At 39.5% G+C, this 27,366-nt stretch overlaps 1 protein-coding gene across 2 annotated transcripts in view; it reads right to left on the bottom strand.

Moving 5' to 3' along the window:
- LOC126475093 (probable phosphorylase b kinase regulatory subunit alpha) overlaps positions 1–27,366 on the bottom strand; it is a 263,393-nt gene that overhangs the window by 120,288 nt on the left and 115,739 nt on the right. Inside the window, exons 10-11 of one of the 2 annotated variants that reach the window (XM_050102666.1) lie at positions 22,146–22,255; positions 13,799–13,946 (exon numbers count right to left, since the gene is read on the bottom strand). In XM_050102666.1, coding sequence (XP_049958623.1) covers positions 13,799–13,946; positions 22,146–22,255 — 258 coding nt within the window. Of the gene's footprint in view, positions 1–10,271; positions 10,420–13,798; positions 13,947–22,145; positions 22,256–27,366 lie in introns of both variants that reach the window. The other variant, XM_050102667.1, reaches the window with a different exon arrangement.

Raw genomic sequence — 27,366 nt, 5'->3', positions numbered from 1 at the left:
TGACGGATTAGGATTATCCTGTCACAGGACTGAACTAGGAAGTGCTGGGTGGGTGGATTGGCAGGTATTGCACCTGGGTCTTCCACAGGGATATGATCCATGTGGCAAGGGGCTGGGACTGGGAGTGGCCTAGGGAAGGACAAGGATGTTGTGGAGGGTGGGTGGGTATTGGAACACCACTTTAGGAAGGGTGGGAAGAATCTTGGGTGGAATGCGGTCTACCCGACGGGAGGCCCTAGTCACTTGACATTTACATTTCAGAACATGATGATAGATAATCAAAGGCCTCTCAAAGAATGTGGTTCAGTTGCTCCACTCCAGGGTGGTACTTGTTGACAAAGAGGGCACTCTTTTGTAGCTAGTTCTTGGAGGAGGTGGGAGGACTATGGGCATGTGGGGATATGGCAAGGGAAATCTGTTTCTGTACTAGGTTTGTGAGATACTGCATCTCTGTGAAGGCCTTCGTGAGACTGTCAGTATACTGGGCAAGGGAGTTGTTCTCACTGCAGATACACCATCTCCAGGTGGTCAGGCTATATGGGAGGGATATTTTGGTGTGGAAGGGATGGCAACGGGCAAAATGCAGGTAGTGTTGGTGATTTTAACATAGACAGAGGTGTGGATGGAGCCATCACAGAGGAGGTGGTTAACGTCCAGGAGGACGACACATTGGGTTGAGGAGTACCAGGTAAAGTGGATGGGAGAGAAGGTGTTGAGATTGTGAAGGAATGGAGATAGAGTTTCCTGGCCCCGTGTCACAAAGATATCATCAGTGACCCTGGACAGACCACAGGTCTGGAATTTTGAGAGGCTGAGATGGTTCCCTCTAGATGGTCCATAAACATGCTGGCATAGGAGAGTGCCACACTGATGCACAGGCCTGTGCCACTGATTTGTTTGTGTACCTTCCCTTCATAGGAGAAGTAGTTGTGTGTTAGGATAAAGTTAGTGAGATACATGTAGAGTGACATATTGAGTTTAGAGTCTGAAAGATGTTGGGAAAGGTAGTGTCCAATAGTGGGAAGTCCATAGGTATGAGGGATGTTAAGTGCATAGGGAAGTGGCACCAACAGTGATGAGTAGGGATCCAGGAGGTAAATGGGTAGGGATGGTGGAGAGCCAGTGAAGAAAGTGGTTGGTGTCTCTGACATGAAAGGCTAGATTTTGGGCAATTGGTTGGAGGTGTTTGTCAATGAGGGCTGAAATTCTTTCAGTGGGACACAATAACTGGCTACATTGATTATATCTTCATTATCTGGGCTCAAAGCCAAGACACCCTATAATCATTCCTTCATAACATCAACACCTTCTCTCCCATCAACTTCATTTGGTCTTCCTCAATGCAATGTGCCACCTTGGACGTTGACCTCATCCTCTCATGGGTTCATCAACACCTATGCTCACATTAAACCCATACAGCATCAACAGTACATGCATTTCAACTTTTGCCATACCTTTCACACCAAGAAATCCATCACATACAGCCTGGCAACCAATGGAAGGGGTATCTGCAGTGACAAGAACTCCCTTTCCCAGTAAGCTGAAGGTCTCACAAAGGCTTCACAGACAGGCATTATCTCCCAGACTTAGTCCATAAACACATTTCCTGCACCACATCCCTACACACTCCCAATCCTCCTACCACCACTGCAATCGTCCAGAACCAGCCACAAAGAAATGCACTCTTCGCTGCCCAATACCACCTCAGTATGGAAAAACTGAATTACATCCTTCATTAGGGAAATGATTATCTATCATTGTGCCCTGAAATGAGGGATATCCTACCCAAGGTCCTTCGACCCCTCGTAAAAAGATATTCCATCATCCATTCAACCTCCACTCCATCCTAGTCCATCCCTAGGCCACTCCCAATCCCAACCCCTTGATGTAGGGATCACATCCCAGACCCAGTTGCAAGACCTGTCCAATCCACCTACCCAGCACTTCCTATTCCAGTCCTGCCACAAGCTCATCCTACCCACTCAGAGTCTGAGCCATCTGTGAAAGCAGCCATGTCATAATCAGTTCGGCCGCAAGCATTGCACATCTTTTTATACTGGTATGACTACCAACCAGCAGTCAGCAGAGATGAATGGCCATCCCCAATGGATCACCCTGTGGCACAACAAGCCACTGAACAAAACATTCTTGATTTCAATAGTTGCCTTACAACATAGGCCACCTGGATCCTCCCCTCCCCACCAGCTTTCTTGAACTGTGAACATGGAAATTATCCTTACAACACATTCTTAACTCCCAAAATTATTACGGCCTCAACCTACAGTAACCTACTGTCTCCACACTCTCCATCCACAGCTTCCATCCCTTCTGTCCTATCACCTCCTCTCAATTAAAGTCCCCTCAGCCTCACCGTGCACTGGTCTCTGCCAGTCTTTCCCCTCTCTGCTCCTCTCATTTTCTGCTCTCCATCTCCCCCCTTCCCCACAGTCTCTGGACACTGCACCTGGCAGCCTTGTCCTGCACCTTCTAGTCCCTGCACAGTCCGGCAGGCAGTGCTCTTCTCTCCCACCACCTGCACCCTTCTATCACTCCCCCTTCCCTGCCCCGCTCCAAATTGCTGCTTTCATTCAATGCAATATTTGCAGTCTGGCCAGAGCAGCCAGATACAGTGGTCATGTGTGCATGAAGTGTGCCCGATTGTGTGTTTTCATTTCTTTTCTGAAGAAAGCGTTGACCAGAAGCACAGTGTATAAGAGTGTTTTGGTTGTGCCTATCTGCAACTACCTGTCATCTTTAAGGTGAGTAGAAATCTATCCTTTTCATAATTGTTTCATATATCCCTTTTATAATTTGTGTAACTGACAACTGCACTAAGAGTGACAATTAGTCACAGTAAAGTAGTGGCATTCTATGTCTGTAGATTGTATTTAGTAAAGAAAGTTCCCTGTGGTATGAGTACTCAAACAGAAGTCAAAAATCTACCTGCTCACAAAAATATTCATAAGAAAATAATGTGAGGACTGACTGAATAAATATAACGACAAATAATAAAGTGCAAATTTCTGCAAGTCAACAAAAAATAAAAAAATAATTAAAATACCAGAATGATGGAAATGTTGCCTCTGGAGCTATTAGATACAGAGAAAGTAATTAAAGAGAACAGAGTTGAAAATCTTAGATGGCTGTAAAACAAGAGAACAGAAATTAATGATGAATACATGAGCCTAAAAACAGAAGCAAGTCAACTCTGGAGGTCAATTAAACAGTAGATCTAGGCCAAATTAATTTCAGTAGTAGAATACAATATTTATAGAAGTCAAGAATTTGCATATAAAACAATTAAGTATTCAAATAATGATACAGAAGGTAATATGAACATCAAAGTGATAAGTAAGTTACAATGATTAGATTACTACTGGAAGCTTATGACAAATGAGAAGCAAACAGGTAGAATCTAATGAGAACAAACAGTAACACCTGAAAGAGGTAAGATTGGATAGAATAAAAAATAAAAATAGAGGATATGTTATGAAAAATTAACAGGAAGACACAAGGAATCAACAACATAAACACTGAACTGATCAAGTATGCATCTTCTTGTATGAAATTTACATTCTTTCTTTTTATCAACAAATGCTGGCCAAGAAAAGAATTTCTTTTTGCTTTGGCATAGTACACAGCAGTTTCTTCTACCTCTATTTCACTCAAGTTTCATTATAGAAATCAACGAATATCTCTAGATTATACCTCAATACCAGTTTAAAGCTGAAAGTAGTCCCAACATTAGATGCATTTATTCATATTTCCTCAATGATACAATGAAATACATGCAACTTGGCCTATAGTGAATGTATAAAATCCATTGATAAAATGGTAGAACAACCAGTCATTAAATCACTCTATCTGGTATAGTGACTGGTAGACTACAGAAGGCGAAAAAGTTGAACTTGTGAGCCTGTCTAACCATTAAAGTCTTCTACCTAGAAAGTTTGAGATCAGAAATACCATTAAATGCTAAAACATGTACCACATTAGCTGCATCACCAGTAATGACTCTTGGTTCAGATTCCACATTACACTGTATATTTTATTATTATTATTATTATTATTGTTGTTGTTGTTGTTGTTGTTGTTGTTGTTGTTACACACTGTGCCACATTACCTCCCACACAGTTATTCTTTACTATTTCATTTCCCTGAATTCTATACGCCATGTTACTCAGCAGAATAACACATCCCTACCCACCCCTGTAGAAAGAGTAGGATATGCTGACCTGTCTGGACTTCTTTACCTGCTGGGTATACAACATGGAATCCTAAAAGGTACCACGGGAGTCAGAGTAGATGAGGAATTTAGTGCCACAATTACACCTCACCTGCTTCAGTGCCCTCACACTCAGATATATACTTGAACATAAAAAGTGAATTCAGCAGGTAGACATATATTGAGCACACACTCAGAGAATACCAGAGTATGCATAGATAGACATATCTTGAGCACACACTCAGATAATACCAGAGTATGCATCTGAGTCCAGCTCATTGCTGTTAACTACAATGCAGTTGTGGTGCTGTGCTAAAATTTCATCAAATGTGCACTTAACTATGTCCACAGTACAAATCTTTCTAAAATAATTCGGGAACAGGATGGTAATATAATATAGACTGCACCATTAGATCCTCTTTATTGTCAATCTCGAATGGTCTTGTTTATTATCGTCAGTTCATAGTTATTCACACAACTCAAGGGCAAGTAATAGTACGGAATGCTGGTGAGCCCAGGATTGATAGTACGTATTACGTATTATGCATCATCATGAGAAGCAGCCACTGGATAACTGGTAATTGTTCACCAGTCTCAACAAATAGTGCCAGAATTGGGGTGGTCTAAATGTCTCTCTGCCAGTATAGAATTTTATGATCAGGTACTTTCAGCCTACTCTCCATGACTTTAGTAAATGGAGTGCATTTAGATCTTTGGCCTTTGCATCCATTGGATGTGGTACTCATGTAAGCCTATTCACTTAAATGAAACCCAGAAACGTCAACAAGTTCTTAAGATTTAAAACAGTGTTTCTCATTTAGAGTATGAGTAAGTTAAAAAGGTGATGTACCAACTAAAACTGATATATACACACGGTATGTGATAACAATTTGAAACCTACCCTATGTGTCCACTCCTCCAATTACCCATTATAATGGCCAATGGTTATTACAAATCCAGAAAGAGAACAGAATATAGCAAAGTCATCCACAAACAACTGGCTGAGAGTCTTAACTCTGGATGTAATGCTATAGATGGCTATAACAAATACAGACATAATTAAAATACATCCCCAACAGACACCATTCTCTTATTTGTCTGTCTGTCTCTCTCTCTCTCTCTCTCTCTGGTGAAGTGTATCTGTGTCCAGCCACTTTTTTAGACATTAAATCAAAGGATTACATGATACTGGGGAGGTGTCTCCAAAAGCCCAATCTGTGAAGCTGTCCAAGGACATTATGCTTCCAAATATTGTCATAGACTCTCTCAGTAATGGATAATACACCAACAAGAGATTAATTGTGCTGGAAATATTGTACTGGCACCTCCAGATGGTGAGGTTGTCACAGGTTGAACATTATCATTTGAACCCACAATGGGAGTTACTAATTAAAAAGAGTAATTTCCTCCTGTCAACAAGATTAAAAACAGCAATGAGAATTTATCTGCCTGGTTTTCAAGGTTCTCTAAAACTGCTATAGTGGACTCAGTGATTGGCCAGGGCAGTCTCCTAGGCTTCAAATAAGGCACAAGGAAAAATTCCACATGGAAACAGAGACTCATGTACTCCTGTGTCGTTGGGATACAAGTTCCAACTAGCACCATACATGCTCTACAGCAAGAAAAATCTGAATTCTGGTTTATAGTGACAGTGTTTGAAACAAAATATTTTGACATAATCTAAACAGTCACTTGGTGTAGTTTAATGATACCCCTGCTTCAGTATAGTAATTACTGCTGACCTTGCCAGGTATCTCTCTTGTAGCTTCCCTCACTTCTGTGGTGGTAGTAGTATGATACTTCAAATCTAAGAACACATGCCATGGTTTTTTCTCTTCCTATCATTGCTCTTCAAGACTTTGCCTTTGCGATTCAAAAAGTTGCAAGATTCTCAACAGATGGTTGGCGTCTGAGCCATTGCATAGTCGCACGCTAATCCGCAACTGCAGAACAACACTGGTCATACCATAATAGGATATGTGGCATATGAAGTCTCTTGAAGACTTAGGAATAAATGTTTGTGGCAAGATCCTTCTAGTTCTGGTCACTGTTTTGGTTTTTGGAAAGAATCAGTTGGCTGTAAAATTTCCAGTCTGCTCTGCTGAACATGCTACATGCTTCTTCTTGAGTTCTGTTCCATCTGTTTAGTAGCTTTAGACAGTGACGTAGGCAACTGAGTGAAATTCATTGTTCACTTTCTACTGAGCAGCATATACAAGGACAGAATGTGAGATATGTGAACTTGATGGTTTACTAAAACAGCAAGAGGAGAAGTACGAGTGCCTGCTTGAGCAAGGTTTACTAACACATTAAGAGGAGAACTAAGTGGATCCATTTGAGTTGAGTTCAATGTGTGTCACAGAGAACTCATTATCTGATGTAACCAACTTATGATCTTGCAGTTGTCATTTTTTCCCTGGATTTCATCAGTTCTCCCTTTTTTACGATGGTGCCAATTTAGAATGAGGCATGCAACAACAAATGCTGGAGTTGTGGTGATCTGTGAAACTGTTTTGGTTCAACAGCAGATTTGTTAGTAATTTTATTTTTGCAAGGGCACTTTTATGAGCATTTATATTAATACCCATGGCCTGAGTCGGCTTTGCTAAAAACTTTATCTCAGTATTTTTAGTGAGGGTGGCTGTGACAGATGTAGGAAGCTGAATGGACTTGTATTCCTTCTTTACCTTAGTATGTGATATGTTTTTTGCACCTTCAGCTCCTGGATCCTTCTCTTTACGGAAGATGAGGCATTACATATTCCCACCTAATGTTCACCTAGGCAGTTCAAATGGAAGTATGGGCCAGTGCATTAGATTTATTCAGCAAGATGGAGAATTTCACATTTTCCACATGTTTCCGGACCATTACAGCTCTTAGTGATTTGCTCAAATTTCTGTCAATTAAAGCACCATAAGGTTTGAGATATTTGGTCTTACTTTTAGCCAAATAAATCCAGCTATTATATATTGTAGGACAACTTGTGAGTCAATCATCAGAGAGAATGCTACTCCCCCTCCCTTTTTTCTTTTTAAATACCATTAATCGACACATTACGTTATGAACTTCAATGACTTCTTTGTTTAACCACTTCTCCTGATCCTCTATAATGTCTATCTGAAATGCTGTGTGTAGCTCTTAATTTGGACTATGCCTGATCAGGAGGTCTACACTTTTTTTACCTCAATAACTATCCACACCATTGACACACTGCTCCCTGAAGTTGGTAATTTTACAGTTCAGTGTCAACTCAAGATATGGTGACACACAACATTTCAATGTTGTAGTGTGCAGTAATTGCGTGGCTACAGCTTAGAGCTGATAGTTCTGGCAGTGATCACGAGTCCCCAATGCAGAAACCCCAAGTTTGCCAGACCGATGGACGGCAATGTCTGGCTGAATTCCCTGGTGTTTACACCATTTGGCTTGATGCAGTAGGCATCTATGGTGTGTCAAAATACTACTACCTGGTAAGCAGAGAAAGAGCAAGTAGCCTTCAGTGTAGCATATGGAACAATAGGCCCATTTAGAATGTTCAATAAATGCTTATCTTAAGTACAAAATAGCAGTATCATGAAATAATTAACTTTAGGGAGTTTTAGCCATGTTCTGTGGAATGCTTACAGTGATTATGTGGAAATATACAAAGTAAACGGCAATTCAAAATGAATCTAGTTGTAACAAATGACTAACTATTTAATGCATAGTGATACAAGGATAGCAATTAGAATGTAAAAGGTAAATTACAACACTCACCAAATAGCAGATGCAATGAGTTGTCAATAACAGGCACATGAAAAATAATAACTTTTGGGCAAACCCTGTGAGAAGCCCTCCCCCTCCAGCCCACCCCACCAAACACACACACACACACACACACGCACACACACACACACACACACACACACACACACACACACACACACACACACATTCATCAAAGCCTATGCATTAACTATCTATACACACAATTAATATAATAGAAGGAAACATTCCACGTGGGAAAAATTATATATAAAAACAAAGATGAGGTGACTTACCGAACGAAAGCGCTGGCAGGTCGATAGACACACAAACAAACACAAACATACACACAAAATTCAAGCTTTCGCAACAAACTGTTGCCTCATCAGGAAAGAGGGAAGGAGAGGGGAAGACGAAAGGAAGTGGGTTTTAAGGGAGAGGGTACATCTACATCTACATCTACATTGATACTCCGCAAGCCACCCAACGGTGTGTGGCGGAGGGCACTCTACGTGCCACTGTCATTACCTCCCTTTCCTGTTCCAGTCGCGTATGGTTTGCGGGAAGAACGACTGTCTGAAAGCCTCCGTGCGTGCTCTAATCTCTCTAATTTTACATTCGTGATCTCCTTGGGAGGTATAGGTAGGGGGAAGCAATATATTCGATAACTCATCCAGAAATGCACCCTCTCGAAACCTGGCGAGCAAGCTACACCGCGATGCAGAGCGCCTCTCTTGCAGAGTCTGCCACTTGAGTTTATTAAACATCTCCGTAACGCTATCACGGTTACCAAATAACCCGGTGACGAAACGCGCCGCTCTTCTTTGGATCTTCTCTATCTCCTCCGTCAACCCGACCTGGTACGGATCCCACACTGATGAGCAATACTCAAGTATAGGTCGAACGAGTGTTTTGTAAGCCACCTCCTTTGTTGATGGACTACATTTTCTAAGCACTCTCCCAATGAATCTCAACCTGGTACCCGCCTTACCAACAATTAATTTTATATGATCATTCCACTTCAAATTGTTTCGTACGCATACTCCCAGATATTTTACAGAAGTAACTGCTACCAGTGTTTGTTCCGCTATCATATAATCATACAATAAAGGATCCTTCTTTCTATGTATTCGCAATACATTACATTTGTCTATGTTAAGGGTCAGTTGCCACTCCCTGCACCAAGTGCCTATCCGCTGCAGATCTTCCTGTATTTCGCTACAATTTTCTAATGCAGCAACTTCTCTGTATACTACAGCATCATCCGCGAAAAGCCGCATGGAACTTCCGACACTATCTACTAAGTCATTTATATATATTGTGAAAAGCAATGGTCCCATAACACTCCCCTGTGGCACGCCAGAGGTTACTTTAACGTCTGTATACGTCTCTCCATTGATAACAACATGTCTGCTTGTGTCTGTATGTGTGGATGGATATGTGCGTGTGTGTGAGTGTATACCTGTCCTTTTTTCCCCCTAAGGTAAGTCTTTCCGCTCCCGGGATTGGAATGACTCCTTACCCTCTCCCTTAAAACCCACTTCCTTTCGTCTTCCCCTCTCCTTCCCTCTTTCCTGATGAGGCAACAGTTTGTTGCGAAAGCTTGAATTTTGTGTGTATGTTTGTGTTTGTTTGTGTGTCTATCGACCTGCCAGCGCTTTCGTTCGGTAAGTCACCTCATCTTTGTTTTTATATATAATATACACACAATTAAGTTTGTACAGAACATCTAGAGTGGGAGTCCTATTCACACTTGCCCGGTTTTTATACCATTAATGGCAATTGTCAATGTTAAAGCTATATTTCACATTATTTTGACAGACTTACCAAAATTTTATGTCTATAGTAATTTTTTATCTGCTAAATGCTGCAAGAGGCACTTTACCCTCAGCACGTTTTCACTCCTTCCTGTAAAGACTGTGCACAATCCATGCTATACTAACTAAAATAACATCCTGATTTCCACAACTGAATACGTAGCCCAAAAAGGCTTATATTCAAAAATCAGGCAATACTCCATTATACAGGGTGTCTTTGACATAAAGACAAAGATGGGTGTCAGTCATACAGTCGACAGAGATCTAATGATAAGTAAATGTGAAAAGCATAAATTTTATGTACAACATTTCAAAGCTTTTAATTAAATGGATGAAGGTGAATTGTTTTCTTCATACAATTATTTCCTGTACATAATCAGTAAAAGTACAAACATTTGACTCCATAATTGTTCTCAGGCATTTTCCCGTAAATTCAGTAATATTTGTAAAGGAATTATTTTGTAAAAATCAAATTATATGTTTACCTAGCAAGCCATTGTGGCCAATTATTGTGACTGTCGGCCTCCCCAGCATGTGTCGCCAATTCATGGTAAGAAAAGCTAGGTCATTCTTGAAATTGTTGATGAGCAGGTCAACATCATTTACCGTGTAATATTGTTCCGTGTCAAACTTCTAAACTTCATCAAGTAGAAAAAAAAAAAAAAGACATGGATGGATTATTTAAGGAGCACAAAATACACCTGCAATATCTAAAAGGTGAAACTTAAGAAGGAAGCACAAACATGGGAATGTGACAGTATCATTCATACAGTGCTATATTCAAATGCATGCACTATTGCACATATGCACGAGCGAATGTTTTCCCTCAGGCACTTGCACATACAGACTTGGACACGGACACGTATATGCACATGCACACGCTCGCGCAAATACACATAGGTACAGAGCATGAATTAATGCGAGGGCTGTCCACAAAGTAACTTCCATTTCTATTTCTATTCATGGCAGCGCTATGATCGCAGTTCCGAGCATGTGCGGCAGTTACTCTGACTCAAGGAGAAGACATGTACGCCATTTTCAGATCGCTGCTGCTGACGTGTGCTTTGTAATGCTTCTTTATAGTGTCAGCTGTAATTGAAAATGCCACTATGTGTGAAATCAGATCTGTGATTTGTTTTCTAAATGTAAAGAAAGTTAAACCAATGGAAATTCATCGGTAAATTTGCGAGGTTTATTGACAAAATGCTATGAGTGATTCAATGGTTAGAAGATGGGTCAGACTGTTCCATGAAGAACGTGATCAAGTGCACATTGAAGAATGAAGTGGATGTCCGTATGTGGTTACTGATGAACTGGTTCACACAATTGAAGATTAAGCACAACCATAAGTTTACACTTAATGCCCTTGCTATGGAAGTTCCGCAAATCTCACGATCACTAACTCATGAAACTGTTACTGAAAATTTAAATTTCAAAAACTTTGCTCAAGTCGGGGACCCAAAATTCTTACTGAACAACACAAAAAACAACGGACTGGCAGTGCACTTCAGTTTTCGACATGCTACAATGAAGAAGGCAATGGTTTTCTTTCTCAGATAGTCACGGGGGATGAAACTTGGGTATCATACAACACCCCTGAAACAAAATGGCAATCAATGGAATGGAGGCACACTTCATCCCCATTGAAGGTTAGGCCTAAGCAAATCTTGACACGTTGAAAAGTCATGTGCACCGTTTTTTGAGACAGAAAAGGCATTTTGCTGATTGATTTCTTAGCACGAGGCCAAACAATCAATGCACATGTTTACTGCGAGACCATTAAGAAATTGCGCTGCACAATACCCGATGGTTGAATACACAGGCAGGAACCTTCTATGAATAAGGTATACAAAAACTTGTGCCACGCTATGACAAGTGCCTACAAAATTTTGGAAGCTATGTAGAAAAGTAGTTTAACAGTTGTAGATTTTTGTATGATAAATATTTTTTCTGCATCTGTGCACGTTTGTTTTATATAATGAAACGGAACTTATTTCGTGGGCGTACCTCATATAAAAAAAAAGAGAAACATAGACTGAATTAATGTGGCAAAAATTTAAATGCATATGAAGTTGCAGTTCCCATGTGGTGGAGAATCTGTCTGTCAGCTGACAGAAGTAGTAAGCATGCGGCACTCAGTAACAGTTAACTTACTAGAGGAACTTTTAAGTATCAGCATTTACACGAAATTTGTTCATGGATTTATTTCGTTTTGTTCCCAAAAATTAAGTTTTTCATTTTGTTAATGTATTGCATATGTTGTGCAAACAGAAAATTAAGGTAACAAATGTGAATGAAGATATTGCAACAGTTATCAAAACAATTTAGCACATCATTCACATGGAGTCGCCTCTTTTGAAGAAACTATTCAAAATTTTTATATGTATGCAATACAACATTAAAAATGAACAACTTTTTACTCTGGGGGAAGAAAAATTAATGATTTCACTACATAAATAGACAAATGATAATATCAAAAGCCAAAGAAAATTCATTTTACTTGAATTCTCCCTCTTCGATTCTTCTGGCAAAATTTTTCTTGAATGGATAATTATGACATTTTGAAAAAGTTTACTATCTGCTTCGAGACAGTGGAACATATTCATATTAATTACGAATTGTTTTATGCGAAAGTCTGAACATAAGATAGCACATCAATTATCAGTTAGAGATACAAAATGGTTAGAAACAACTACTTATATTCCATACAACTTGTTTCACTATCTCACTTGAGCAAGTTTTTTTCTGAAATTTAGTGCATAATACAGATGCATCATATGTACACACATACTAATATTTTAGTACATGCTTTTTATTACTGAGCTGAAGAAAAGTGCTACTAGTTTTTCAAATTTTAAATGCAATCAAAAGTATTAAAAAGTCATGCCAACTGACCTAACGACTGTATTAAAGGAAAGGCCCAAAATAATACACCAAACAAACTGAGGTAAAAAGATATATACACACTCAATGTCAAAAAAAAAATAAAAATGAAATATAACAAACATTTGTGACTAAAGAAGTGTCTTCTTGTCAGGTGTTGAAAGAAACAACTATAATAATGCTAAAGCCATGTGCAACGTTGTGTATTTGTCAGTCTGCTAAAGTTGCTCCCATTTTGCTGACTGACAAGTAATCACACCTCTTTGGCCAAAGATATTACTAAAAATAGTAAGAAATGATCTTTTTACAATGACAAGATTCCATAATCATTGATTTCTTTTCTTCCCATGGAAAATTGTTATCTCTAATACATCCACGTTGTGTTAACTTACTCTACTATACTTCTGTGCTAATTTTCTCTAGTATATTATTGTTGATTTCACTCTCTCTGTTTCTAAAATTCTGGCTACAAGATGAGATTTTAATAATAAAATCAAACTATGTAACATTTTATAAAGGTACACATGAAACCCTTCTTCAAACACAATTAATAGACCAAGAGTCACAGATTTACATTCTTCTAAACTTCCATTCAAACAGAACTGCAACTCTGTAAAACACTATTATTTTTATGACTGTGATCAGGTCTTCTGGGATCCAAATCATATTAATACTTCAGCATAAAGCAGGTGCAGTGAATTACTTTGGCATAGAAAAAAATTGCTAAGAATTAAATTCACTTTGGTTAAAACATAATCATCAGTTTTCTCCAGCATGTATATTCAGTGTATCTTCATATATATGCTGTATCAGATCAGTTGTACTGTCAGTCAGAAAGGACAGCAACTAGTGATTAATTGTCCTATTACTCGCTGAGTGGGGAGGTTTACATGCTCTAACACCAACATTAATTTGTTTAGTTGACATACATACACATCCAGGGCACAAAACTTGCTGCACATTCCAGAGAGGTAATTTAGATTGGTTTCTGTTTATTAGTAGATACATCTCAGCTTATTATTTTTCCACTCTGTCAAAAGACCACATCAGAATGGATTATTCACTGTACGGTGCATCAGTATATTTAAGAGGAAACTGTTGAACACCAAACAATAAATGCAACAAATACCTAAGTGAACACTTCTTATTATCATCACAACAAGTGGACGGCCAAGCATATTCTGCCACGCTGACTTCAGAAAGTTAAATTCATTCTTGAAAATATCGATCATCAATTCATAATCAGAAGCTATGTAGAACTGTGTCAGATCAGTTAGCTAAAAGCAAAAAGAATAGCAAATGCTGCACTAAAGATAAAGTGACAAAAATTAACAAAAGGAAATAACTTATTAATATGAATATCAATAAAATAAATGAGGTTCTTACATTAAAGTGAGCAAAACTGTATAATCGAGACACCATTGGAAAAGATTATTGTGGACACAAAAACATCAACAACAGGAAGGTACAAATGGCTATAGTCTGCATTCATTATAACAGAGGAAAAAGAAGCACAACAGGATGTACTGTGAAGCTGTCATTCTTTTATTGTGAAATTAGTCTGGGTACGAGCTTTCAGCCATTATAGACGTACCTACATCAACAGTTTGTAATGTCAAATGAATACATGACAAACTGTCAATAGTTCATATATGGCAGAGTTTTAATTTGGACTGACAACAGAGGATTGAAAAAGTAATTTGGTCAGATCAATAGTTTTTAGTACCACCTGCATCAAAGGACTGCTCAGTGTGACAGTATCTATTTTTAGCACTATTGCCCTCCAAAGCAAGGGAATAAATCAATATTTTCTTCTAGGCGAACACCACAGTCTTGATAAATTTGAAGAAAGACATTATTCCACTGGGCTGTATTTCAAAATACTTTACACCACCCAACGAGTTTTAGGCACAGTCCAAATTTAAGTGCATCTATAGCTACAGAAGTGGATATATCATCCTCGAATCAAATAAAATTTGCATGACATGCATATTGTGCAGAGCACTGTCATCAATGTTCATCTTGTAATGCATAGTTACAAATCACACTTACATTATAGGCTGCATTTATTTCAGTATGGTCACTGAAATGAGAGACAGCGGGACATGGATACAGTACAGAGTCATAGGGCTTTGTGAAGCCATCTTGTCACAATTCACCTGGAGCGATTTAAGAAAACCATGGAACAAGTAAATAAGGATGGTTACACAAGTATTTATCAGAAGAGAATGGGTGAAAAAAAACTCTCAAGCTTACAGAGAAACTAGATCCTGCAAAGAAATGCATTGTATCACAAAAGGTGTTCCTCTGATATTTTCATATAATTTCACTGTGGATGACTTGAAATATCTGCTTTTGAAGGCAGTTCATATCATAATTGTATAAAATTATCAACACACAATCGAATATGGGTAATGCAGAAACAGGTTTAATAATGGCTAAGAACATAGGAATGTGCGTGTGATAGTGTGAACGGCATAACGAATGCGTTATTATAGCCAAGATAGACACAAAAAAGTAAAAACATTGTGGACCTTCTGCCAAGGCTGCGTGCAGACAGGAGATGGTTGCTATGACTGGTTTGCCACAGGCAAAGGAGTGTAACTGGGCAATGCATTGTCACAGCTTCGACTCATCACTATATGGATGAAATAACGATGTCTCTGAAACAAAAACTGATGATGACTTTGAATGCATTTACCTTTGCATAAGATGTGATGATGAGGACGAGCACAGAAGAAGAAATACACCAAAAAATAAAATGCAGGACTACCAATTTTAGCCCAAAAATTAACCACAGAAAAATGGTTGTGATGGCACTCAACAAACAAGAATTTGAGAACACTGATCAAGAAAAGAAGCTAGAAAATGTGGACCACTTTCAGTATGTTGGTAGTGTCATAACTCAAAAAGCCAATTCTTTCACAGAAATCATTAACAGAATTAAAACTCAAGAAAATTTTTTACCTTACTTATTTTTTACCCGTAACTACATACAGCCTTGAAACCTAAGATGCCTACAGGTCAGTTCAGGAAACTGATCACTTAATTGAAACAGTATATGGAAAAAAGAGGAGTAGAGTGGCATCAAGTCAAGAGGAAGAAGTGTACCTGGACAGACAAAGATGGAAAGCGATCTTGTACCACAAATACACAACTGAGGATGATGATGATGATGATGATGATGATGATGATAGATAGATAGATAGATAGATAGATAGATGCACAACCAACATCCATCACATTATTACAAGTTTATATACACATTAGCTTCACATATTATGAAGAGTTCAAAACTGTCTGACGAGGCAAAACAAATTATTCAGATTGTTAAAAGAGATGACAGTTTAACTGTGATGGGGCATTGAGTATCATCTAACATGTGCCATAGGATGAGTAGCACATCACAGTCACTGCAGAGTGAGGGGAAGGAGTGGTTGTCTCCTCTCGCCAGACCAGGAAGCCAAACATTATATGTTAATGGACACAATCCTATTGGGAGTCAGGTCAGAGTGATTTCATCCCATCAGAGTGACTCGTATGAAGTACGCCACAGCCAAATACTTGGCTACACTGACCACGTCTTATTGCCGCTTATGCCTTGCCTCTCTTCTTCTCGCAGATGCTTTGCTTTTTGACTCAACAGTGAGAGGACAGCCTGAAGCAAAATGGAATACAGAGTTATACTGAGTTCCCTCCAGGTTTCCATGGCTGCTACATATGATAGTTCATTTCACTTAATTTCTACATGTTCTAGTACCTAGCAGAATGACATCTATTTCCCCTGTTGTTGACAAAGAAGTAGTTTGTCTTGTATTAACTGGGACATTTTCTCTGTTGCATACATTTCCTACAAAGCTTGTAAAGTACTAAGAGACTCAGAGCAGATGAAAAACTTTTTGGTTGAGGGGTCTTGTTGAGGGACTGGATGGTTGCCTCAGATGGACATCATAGTCCACTGTCTCTCAAGCTAAATCATTAGAAACATCAGGCTGAATCAGATGTACTATAGTACAGGTATAGCTATACTATAGTATAGGTATAGCACCATATTTAGTGAGTATTCAAATCATATTCACTTTGAAGAAATTTCATGTCTTTCTTTATGGCCCCAAGTTGGACCTGGTAATGAACCATACGTCACTGACTACATTTTTCAACCCAACATCTCACGTCCGAGACCATATTGCTCATTGGCTTCAGTGCTGGGCATTGTTCCTCAATAAAAATCTATGCAATCAATTTCAGAGGCACATCCCAGGATGGAAATGTGGATTCTTTCCTGCCTCCCCTTGGTGCCAGATTACAAGTTCCATCAAGAAGAAATTCTTTGTTTCTGCTTAGACAACAAGGCTCAACAAGCTGTGGACAATTTTCCCATTATGGGATCAGTGTGCATCACCACCGCCACAGAGGCAAATGCCGCTCTCAAACAAGTTTGCACCTTCATCATCAGTGGGTGGCCAGAGTAGTTGGCCAGCAACAGTCTCTCCTCTTTGGCATTACTATGGGTTGCAACACTATTTGCTTTAGTTAATGATGTCATCCTTTTTAATCAAAAACCACAATGCAACACATGCAGTGATTCCACAAGCCTTACGACAACAGATCCTACAGTTGCTGTATAAAGGGCATTGGGACACTTCCAGGACCAAGCTGTTTACTCAATGCCATGCTTATCAGATGGGCATCCATCAAGAAATAGAGAACTTTGTCCATCAAAGTAACAGATGTGAAGAACAGCAGGTGGCCCCCCAACAAGTTTTTTTTGCCTTGGCCAGCATCGACCAAACCTTGCGAATGAATGAATCTTGATTTTGCAGGCCTGCTCCTGAATACCATGCGGATCATCATAATTGATACTTTTTCCAGGTTCCCATATATTGTTAACTGCCATACAACAACAGCAGAATACATAGTGATTGTGTTGCTGAAGATTTTCGCCATCGACGGTGCTGCAAACATTAGTGGAGGTCTTTGAGAAATTTTACATTAAAAATGGAATGAAGCACATCTGTTCACCTCCTTTTCATGCCCACTTAAATGGAGAGGCTGAGAGGTTTATTCGGACATACTCTCCAAAGTTGCGTTGGTCTGGCACATCCGTGTGGGACGAAGTGTTTGGCCAACAAGATCAGTGGTTTCCAGCCATCATTCATCAGCATCATGGACAATAGCTTTTTACACTTGGTACTAGAGACCAGATCATCAGTTGATGCCGGGAACAGCTGTGGTTACACAATGCCCATTGACACCCCCCCCTCCCCCCCCAATCTTTTTCTCCCCAATCCCACCACCGCATCCTGTTTTTATATCATTTTGTGGAAGAAGAGCTCATCCTCAACCCCACTCCACCAAATCCTCCTCCCTCCTCTAATTCCACCATCAAATGTTCCAGGTCAGCACAGCCACTGGGGGCGAGTCCAGCCTCTATGCCAGCTTCCTCACCCTGGGGCAGACCAACAATTTGCTTCAGATTGAGCTACCAGTCGGGGACATCCCCAGACTGCCACTCCAGAGCCCAGTTGTGGTCATGACGTTGTCTCCAGTGTCCACCACAGAGGCTGCAGAAGAGATGGAGGTTGCACACCTTGCTCTCCGCCCGGCTCGAGGTCGAATCAAGTGGTGGTATCGATAACCCCTCCATCCTCACCCCATGGAAAACCAACAGTTACCACTACCTTTTGCAGTATGCCTCACTCCAGATCCACGTACTGCACCAGCCGTATGAGAAACTGGCCACACCGGCACACCACAGATGTTACTCAAGCCACTGAGATACGGATGCAGGGATCGACAACGGAGGGTTCACCTTGCCCAGTCAAGATGCTGCTACAGGCTACAGATTGCTCCGCCTCAACAGCTGTCCATCTCATTGGCACAACAGGAAACTCTAAGAGTGAAGTTTTTTTAGGTTTGTACCATCCTTGTAATGTGGATGGTTAAGTCAAGATCATCTCTTCTCATGACACTCAACATTCTCTGCTGAGCCTTATCGAGATCACTGAAGTATGCCTAGATCTGTGCTCACAATTTCATACAGCCAAAGAGGCATGTATGGCTTATCAAATTCTATGGATGCAGTGAGCATTACTGTCTCCCCTTTTACTTTATAATTAGCTGTGGTATACTTTCCTCTCCTGCTAAACCATACGTTTACAGCTACATAAATGCTCTGTAAGTCAGTCTACAGTGTTTGGCAAAGTGTACTTCCTACCAGTATGAGCTTCTCCCTATCATGTTCCAGTCAACAAAAATGTACTCGCAGGGGAAAAAAGAGGACTGCCTGCATGCCTCTATACAAAGCCTACTCTATCATCTTAGTCTCACAGTACTTAAGGGAGATACAGGACTGATGAAGAAGAATAGTTTCACAATCTGTGTCACATACCGGTTCTGTAAGTTCACCCAACAGTGTATTGGGAGAACTAAGTTGTTCTTACTTAGGTGTCCTGAGTACCTCCGTTACACTTCTGCGTGCACTATAAGAACCTGTAATGATCCTAGCAGTGTGTGTGGATTCTGTTAACGTCTGCTGTAATGCCTACTCTATGTTGTTGTTGTTGTTGTTGTTGTGGTCTTCAGTCCTGAGACTGGTTTGATGCAGCTCTCCATGCTAATCTATCCTGTGCAAGCTCCTTCATCTCCCAGTACCTACTGCAACCTACATCCTTCCGAATCTGTTTAGTGTATTCATCTCTTGGTCTCCCTCTTGATTTTTACCCTCCACGCTGCCCTCCAATACTAAATTGGTGATCCCTTGATGCCTCAGAAAATGTCCCTTCTTCTGGTCAAGTTGTGCCACAAACTTCTCTTCCCCGCAATCCTATTCAATATCTCCTCATTAGTTACGTGATCTACCCACGTAATCTTCAACGTTCTTCTGTAGCACCACATTTCGAAAGCTTCTATTATATTTTTGTCCAAACTATTTATCGTCCATGTTACACTTCCCTACATGGCTACACTCCATACAAATACTTTCAGAAACGACTTCCTGACACTTAAATCTATACTCGATGTTAACAAATTTCTCTTCTTCAGAAATGCTTTCCTTGCCATTGCCAGTCTACATTTTATATCCTCTTTACTTCAACCACCATCAGTTATTTTGCTCCCCAAATAGCAAAACTCCTTTACTACTTTAAGTGTCTCATTTTCTAATCTAATTCCCTCAGCATCACCCAACTTAATTCGACTACATTCCATTATCCTCATTTTGCTTTTGTTGATGTTCATCTTATATCCTCCTTTCAAGACACTGTCCATTCCGTTCAACTGCTCTTCCAAGTCCTTTGCTGTCTCTGACAGAATTACAATGTCATTGGCGAACCTCAAAGTTTTTATTTCTTCTCCGTGGATTTTAATACCTACTCCAAATGTTTCTTTTGTTTCCTTTACTGCTTGCCCAATGTACAGATTGAATAACATCGGGGATAGGCTACACCCCTGTCTCACTCCCTTCCCAACCACTGCTTCCTTTTCATGTCCCTCGACTCTTATAACTGCCATCTGCTTTCTGTACAAATTGTAAATAGCTTTTCGCTCCCTGTATTTTACGCCTGCCACCTTTAGAATTTGAAAGAGAGTATTCCAGTCAACATTGTCAAAAGCTTTCTCTCAGTCTACAAATGCTAGAAACGTAGGTATGCCTTTCCTTAATCTTCCTTCTAAAATAAGTCGTAAGGTCAGTATTGCCCCACGTGTTCCAACATTTCTACGGAATCCAAACTGATCTTCCCCGAGGTCGGCTTCTACCAGTTTTTCCATTCGTCTGTAAATAATTCACGTCAGTATTTTGCAGCTGTGACTTATTAAACTGATAGTACGGTAATTTTCACATGTCAACACCTGCTTTCTTTGGGATTGGAATTATTATATTTTTCTTGAAATCTGAGGGTATTTCGCCTGTCTGGTACATCTTGCTCACCAGATGGTAGAGTTTTGTCAGGACTGGCTCTCCCAAGGCCGTCAGTAGTTTTAATGGAATGTTGTCTACTCCGGGGGCCTTGTTTCGACTCAGGTCTTTCAGTGCTCTGTCAAACTCTTCACGCAGTATCGTATCTCCCATTTCATCTTCATCTACATCCTCTTCCATTTCAATAATATTGTCTTCAAGTACTTCGCCCTTGTATAGACCCTCTATATAGTCCTTCCACCTTTCTGCTTTCCCTTCTTTGCTTAGAACTGGGTTTCCATCTGAGCTCTTGATATTCATACAAGTGGCTCTCTTTTCTCCAAAGATCTCTTTAATTTTCCTGTAGGCTGTATCTATCTTACCCCTAGTGAGATAAGCCTCTACATCCTTACATTTGTCCTCTAGCCATCCCTGCTTAGCCATTTTGCACTTCCTGTCGATCTCATTTTTGAGACGTTTGTATTCCTTTTTGCCTGCTTCATTTACTGCATTTTTATATTTTCTCCTTTCATCAATTAAATTCAATATTTCTTCTGTTACCCAAGGAGTTCTACTAGCCCTCGTCTTTTTACCTACTTGATCCTCTGCTGCCTTCACTACTTCATCCCTCAGAGCTACCCATTCGTCTTCCACTGTATTTCTTTCCCCCATTCCTGTCAATTGTTCCCTTATGCTCTCCCTGAAACTGTACAACCTCTGGTTCTTTCAGTTTATCCAGATCCCATCTCCTTAAATTCCCACCTTTTTGCAATTTCTTCAGTTTTAATCTACAGTTCATAACCAATAGATTGTGGTCAGAGTCCACATATGCCCCTGGAAATGTCCTACAATTTAAAACCTGGTTCCTAAATCTCTGTCTTACCATTATATAATCTATCTGATACCTTTTAGTATCTCCAGGATTCTTCCATGTATACAACCTTCTTTTATGATTTTTGAACCAAGTGTTCTCTATAGGGATTACAAACACTTGGGCAGTACTCTAGAGTAAGCTGCATTAGCATCTTGTATGTGGTTTCATTTACACATGCAGTACACTTTCCCAGAATTATTCCAACAAATATGTCTTCCATTGCACAACTACTGCTGATTTCATGTGTTTGTACCAGTTCATAGCACTGTATATTAAACTCCTGTGTTCAAATGCTGTGATAGAATCCATAAGTTCCACATTTGCCCACATTTAGCAGACACCTTTATTTTCACGTTTAATATGTTGGCTCTATATTGACACACGAATTCACATGATTTGCTATCCTTTCAGCTATAACTGCTACATTTCAACACATTTGTCTTCCCTTAGCTTTGCTGCTGGACAATTATAAATTATGTTACAACACAGACAGACAATTTCAGTATATATCAGGTATTGTCAAAGAAAACATATTTGTGCTCAAGACTTTTGTAGCCATTTACATTTCAACGTAATATATTAAGCAAAACAAACAGCAGTGCACCATAAACTATTTGTGATTTCCACCATGTAATTAATATTAGTATTACAGATGGGATTAAAACAACAAGAAAAAATATTTTTGTGTAAATATAGCAATGTTACCTGTGGTGTGAATGCAAAGATACGATCATGAAGTGAGTACAACTTGCTTGTACTCAAAATACCAACATCGTGAGATTTACGGCCTGTAAGTCCCAATTTCTTGTTTCGACCTGGAAAGATTTCGCTGTATCATACATGGAGAATTACCCCTTGCACAAAACATGTTGTAATAATGCAGCGTCTCTTTTTAGAGGACTCCTGCATACACATACTAAAGTAACAGATTATTTTATTGTACTGTGCAAAGATCAGAGCAGATTTAAAAAAATAAATTGAAATTCTTTAATAGGCATAAGCAATTAACTATCTAGTATGTTTAGGTAGTTTAGTGACGCCATTTGAAAAGTGTCAGCATAATACAGCAGCAGATTCCTTACAAATACTAAGAAGAAAATGACACTGGTGACAAATGGAACAGTAACAAGTAACTATGTGTATTGTTTCTATTTCATCTCTCTCATCATAAACTAAGAGTGTATAAATACAAACTATGCCGTCTGCTTTGACATCAATTGTTGAAAAGTGTAGTCCATTTCACTTTGTACGCTCTCCAATCTTAACTGGTAAGTTGTAACAATGGCAAATTGTACTGAAATGCAGGAGGATCTGCAATGAATTGACACATGGTGCAGGGAATGGCAACTGAATCTCAATGTAGACAGGTGTGATGTGCTGCAAATACATAGAAAGAAAGATCTTTTATCATTTAGCTACAATATAGCAGGTCAGCAACTGGAAGCAGTTAATTCCATAAATTATCTGGGAGTAGGCATTAGGAATTATTTAAAATGGTATGACCATATAAAATTAATCGTCGGTAAAGCAGATGCCAGACTGAGATTCATTGGAAGAATCCTAAGAAAATGCAGTCTGAAAACAAAGGAAGTAGGTTACAGTACACTTGTTTGCCCACTGCTTGAATACTGTTCACCAGCGTGGGATCTGTACCAGATAGGGTTGATAGAAGGGATGGAGAAGATCCAACAGAGAGCAGCACGCTTCGTTACAGGATCATTTAGTAATCGCGAAAGCGTTACGAAGATGATAGATAAACTCCAGTGGAGGTCTCTGCAAGAGAGACACTCAGTAGCTTGGTACGGGCTTTTGTTGAAGCTTCAAGAACATACCTTCACCGAGGAGTCAAGCAGGATATTGCTCCCTCCTATGTATATCTCGCGAAGAGACCATGAGGATAAAATCAGAGAGATTAGAGCCCACATAGGGGCATACCGACAATCTTTCTTTCCATGAACAATACGAGACTGGAATAGAAGGGAGAACCGATAGAGGTATTCAAGGTACCCTCTGCCACACACCGTCAGGTGGCTTGCAGAGTGTGGATGTGGAGTAGATGTAGCAAACTTGTACACATATTATTTGTCATTGTCATAGGATTTACATCACTTTTGCTTATTAATAAAACAAAAAGTAACTTTGAAAAAGGTTATCGCTTTCAATACAAGCACTTACATGATAAAAATTCATAGAACAAGTCAAAATTGTCACATTCTCTGCTACAACTTAGGGTAGTTTACTGATATAATCCAAAACAGGTGCCTTCATTTTAAAGTGAAACACATTTACAGTCATGTGCAATTGAGTAGCTGTAGTATTGGAGAGAAAGTGAAATTTATTGAGGTGTTACATGAGTGCAATGACTGCAGACTTTGAACTGGCTGGTGAGATGACAACCAAGGATAGTATGGGTTAGATATACAGTACATTAGATTGAGGCCAGATGAAAGGTACCCTAGATATGAGAACATCTCATTTCTGAGGTAATGCATGGAATGAACATGGCAAATTTTAACAACAGATACAGAGGCAACAGTGCAAAAAATCATTTCCAATAAATGAGATAAGAAATGCCCGCAAACAACAACATCATCCAGAATGAACATCTTGCTTCATGGTAAAGGAGCCAATGCCCCAGCCATGGACCTCTTTATGGTACGTGTCATTGCCCATGAAGGTTAGTATTAAAGTAAAAACAAAACCATCTGACAACTATGAAGAAAGGTTATCTGAACGGTGGGTGCAGGTACATGTTGGTACATACCAGTACAATGTGCAAAAATTACTAATCAAAGATCTACTACCATAAAATACTTTAGCCAAACAGAATCACAAAAATGCAGGAATTTGAGCATCCCCAAAAGAACTTTCATAACATCTTGGAAATAGACAGGACTGTTCCATGAAAAATGGAACAAATGGATGCCCTAATCCAGCTCCAATCAAACACCAGAAATTCTGGACAGAAGTTGAGCAATCATGGATCACTAGGACTTCCCATCACTTTCATTACCTTACACCACAGTGTGTTCCCACATCAAGGCAGAAGAGGATGCAATATACTACAAGGTAGGTATCTCTAATTCAACATGTCATGAGTGTAATTTAGTCTGCATCTACTACATTCACTGCTGTCCCAACTTTTGTACACTGATCTGTAAACTTTTGAGGAGTGTATATATCTGCAAATTCATCTGCTGATTCTAGATTGCTGAACAGTTTCCTGTGGTGAAGCCATCACACAACTGTTTCATGAAGCATTACTTATGCACCAGTTGTGAAATATTTATCACAACATGTTTTGAGGCTAAGTCATCCCATTATCAAGTACTATAAAACAAGGAAACAAATTAAAACATTGTAATCTACACATACCGATGACCATGTAAATATTTATATTGCTTCTACGCTATTAGGCACCATCAAAAATCAAAAGGTGTCAGCAAATGTGCATTGTCAAACACAAGAAACTTTTCCTAGAACAACTCATGTTGGTGTATCATACTCTCACAAGGTTTAGTGTAAACTAATGGTAGCTGCTGCATCCCCCAAACAATCATAAAATTGTTTAATGCTGTATGTCAAATCCTAGCAAAATAAATAAATCAATACTGCACCTATGTTGTGATGTGTTCATCCATACTGAATACCAAAATAAAATATTAGACCTAATGCTGCTAATCAGAATAAGTTTGTGCCTGCTTCTCAAAGAACACATTGCTAAACTGGATACATAAAAATTCACAGAAACAATCACGCCATGTTGGGGAATTATCTCATATAAACTACTGAGATTATTTAACAACTAAGGGATTAAAATTGCATTCAGGATCGATGACAAACTGGAGCAGACGCTGCAGCATCAGATTGGTACAGGGGAGAACTGGATGTGGAAGGTGTTGAGCCTGTGTACTGGGAGAATGACTCGTGCGTGCACAGAGACAGATGGTCTGAAGTGGGTCAGTCGAGTACGTAGTTCTAATTTTCATCTACTAGAGAACAGTAGCGGACTGGACTAAACAGAAATAACTATAATGTAGTTAAGAATTTTGACCACCAGAGTCCAGTAGTGCACAGACATATTCAAGAAACAGATCAAGAGAAAGTTTTTGTGAACTGTTATCTTTACTTCTTGAAGGTTTTTTTGTTTATTTATGTTTGTACAGTTTTTATGTGCTTTTAGTAGTGTGAATGATGCATGAATGTGGTCTAAAGTAAATATGTAGATCCTTGTTCTACTAACGACCGCTGTATGAACTAGTGTGAGAAAGTTTTAAAACAGTGTGAATGCAGATGACAGGAAATTTTGTATCATAATATGTTAAGTAAGTTGATGGTAAAAGGAAAGCTAATTCCAGTTCAAATGAAAATAGTTAAAAACGTAAAGTAAAACAAAATATCAGAATGTTAAATATTTATTTCAGGAAAAAGTTCAGTTCGAAAGTCTGTTATCTGTTGATTGGTTAGTCATGAAAACTGCGGGCTAAGGCGGGAGATTATTGTTTTTCTATTGGCCTTAAAGAAAACTGACCAATTAGAGTGGATTATTCTTCACACGTCTTTTCTCTTGGAGATATAGAATGCTTACAGCAGTCTAAGGGAGTCTGAGCTCAGCCTTTCAATGGTACGGTCGTGTGTAGGATGAGCTCCATAGGAAGTTATAATTTGCAGGTTTTAGTTGTGCTACATGTTTCAAAAGTGTTTTAAAGTAAAGGCATATTTACTCCAGTGTGTTTTTTTTTAGAAAGTATGGATTTTTTAAGTAATTTTGTGTGTGAGAAAAGCTTGGAATACTGCGTAGACCGTTAACTAAAAGCCTGAGTGCATTAGACACTGTTAAACTTAATCGTATGGCGAGCATTTTCATTTAAGAACAATCCGTGCTTCAAAGCTGTTTAGATTTCGGGAAATACATTATCATAAACTTGCTAACCTGAATGAAAGGGTTTGTACATGACTATGTTAAGATTAGCACGGGCTTGGCAGTGAATGTGCACACCTCAAGGTTCAGAATATACATGTAAATGTGTGAAACAAATACTAACAAAGAGATAGAGGGGCTAGCCAGTACTTACCTCACCTCAGTACAGCCGATAGATACACAAAAAACAGAACCGAAAATTTACGTTCCTAGCTTTCGGAACAAATGTTCCTTCATCAGGGAGGAGAGAGGGGAAAGAAAGGGAAGAAGGGAAAGTGGATTCAGTTACTCACAACCCAGGTTATGAAGCAACAGGGAAAGGAAAACAGGGAGGGTAGCAAGGATGGAGGCATGGTTGTCAGAGGGAAGCCAAAGATATTCTACTGTAAGTACTGTGCCAGCTTCAAACCAAAGAGGGTGCATACAGAAGTAAAGAGGTATATAGTATAAAGATAAACTCAACTATGTAGAATGAAAAGATGCGTGAATGGCTAAAGAGAAAAGGGAAAGAGGAGAAGACTGAAGAGTAAATGGGAGTGAGAATGTTTAACGTAGGTTCAGTCCAGGGGGATGGCGGGATGAAAGGATGTGTTGGAGTGCAAGTTCCCATCTCCGCAGTTCAGAGGGACTGGTGTTGGGTGGGAGAAGCCAAATGGCACATATGGTGTAGCAGGTTCCTAGGTCCCTAGAATTACGCTGGAGGGCATGTTCCGCTTCTGGGTATTGGACATCTCCTAGGCGGACAGTTCGTCTGTGTCCGATCATGCGCTCAGCCAGTTTAGTTGTTGTCATACCAATGTAAAAGGCTGTGCAGTGCAGGCATGTCGGCTGATAAATGACATGTGTAGTTTCACACGTGGCCCTGCCTTGAATTGTGTATGTTTTACCAGTAGCGGGGCTGGAGTAGGTGGTTGTGGGGGGATGCATGGGGCAGGTTTTGCAGCGGGGTCGGTTACAGGGGTAGGAACCGCTGGGTAGAGAAGGTAGTCTGGGAATATTGTAGGA

The sequence above is a fragment of the Schistocerca serialis genome, chromosome 4 (assembly GCF_023864345.2).
Source record: "Schistocerca serialis cubense isolate TAMUIC-IGC-003099 chromosome 4, iqSchSeri2.2, whole genome shotgun sequence".
In the NCBI taxonomy this organism is placed as follows: Eukaryota; Metazoa; Arthropoda; class Insecta; order Orthoptera; family Acrididae; genus Schistocerca; species Schistocerca serialis.
Note: the sequence above shows the minus strand (reverse complement) of the source record. Positions and strands in the feature narration are given on the sequence as shown.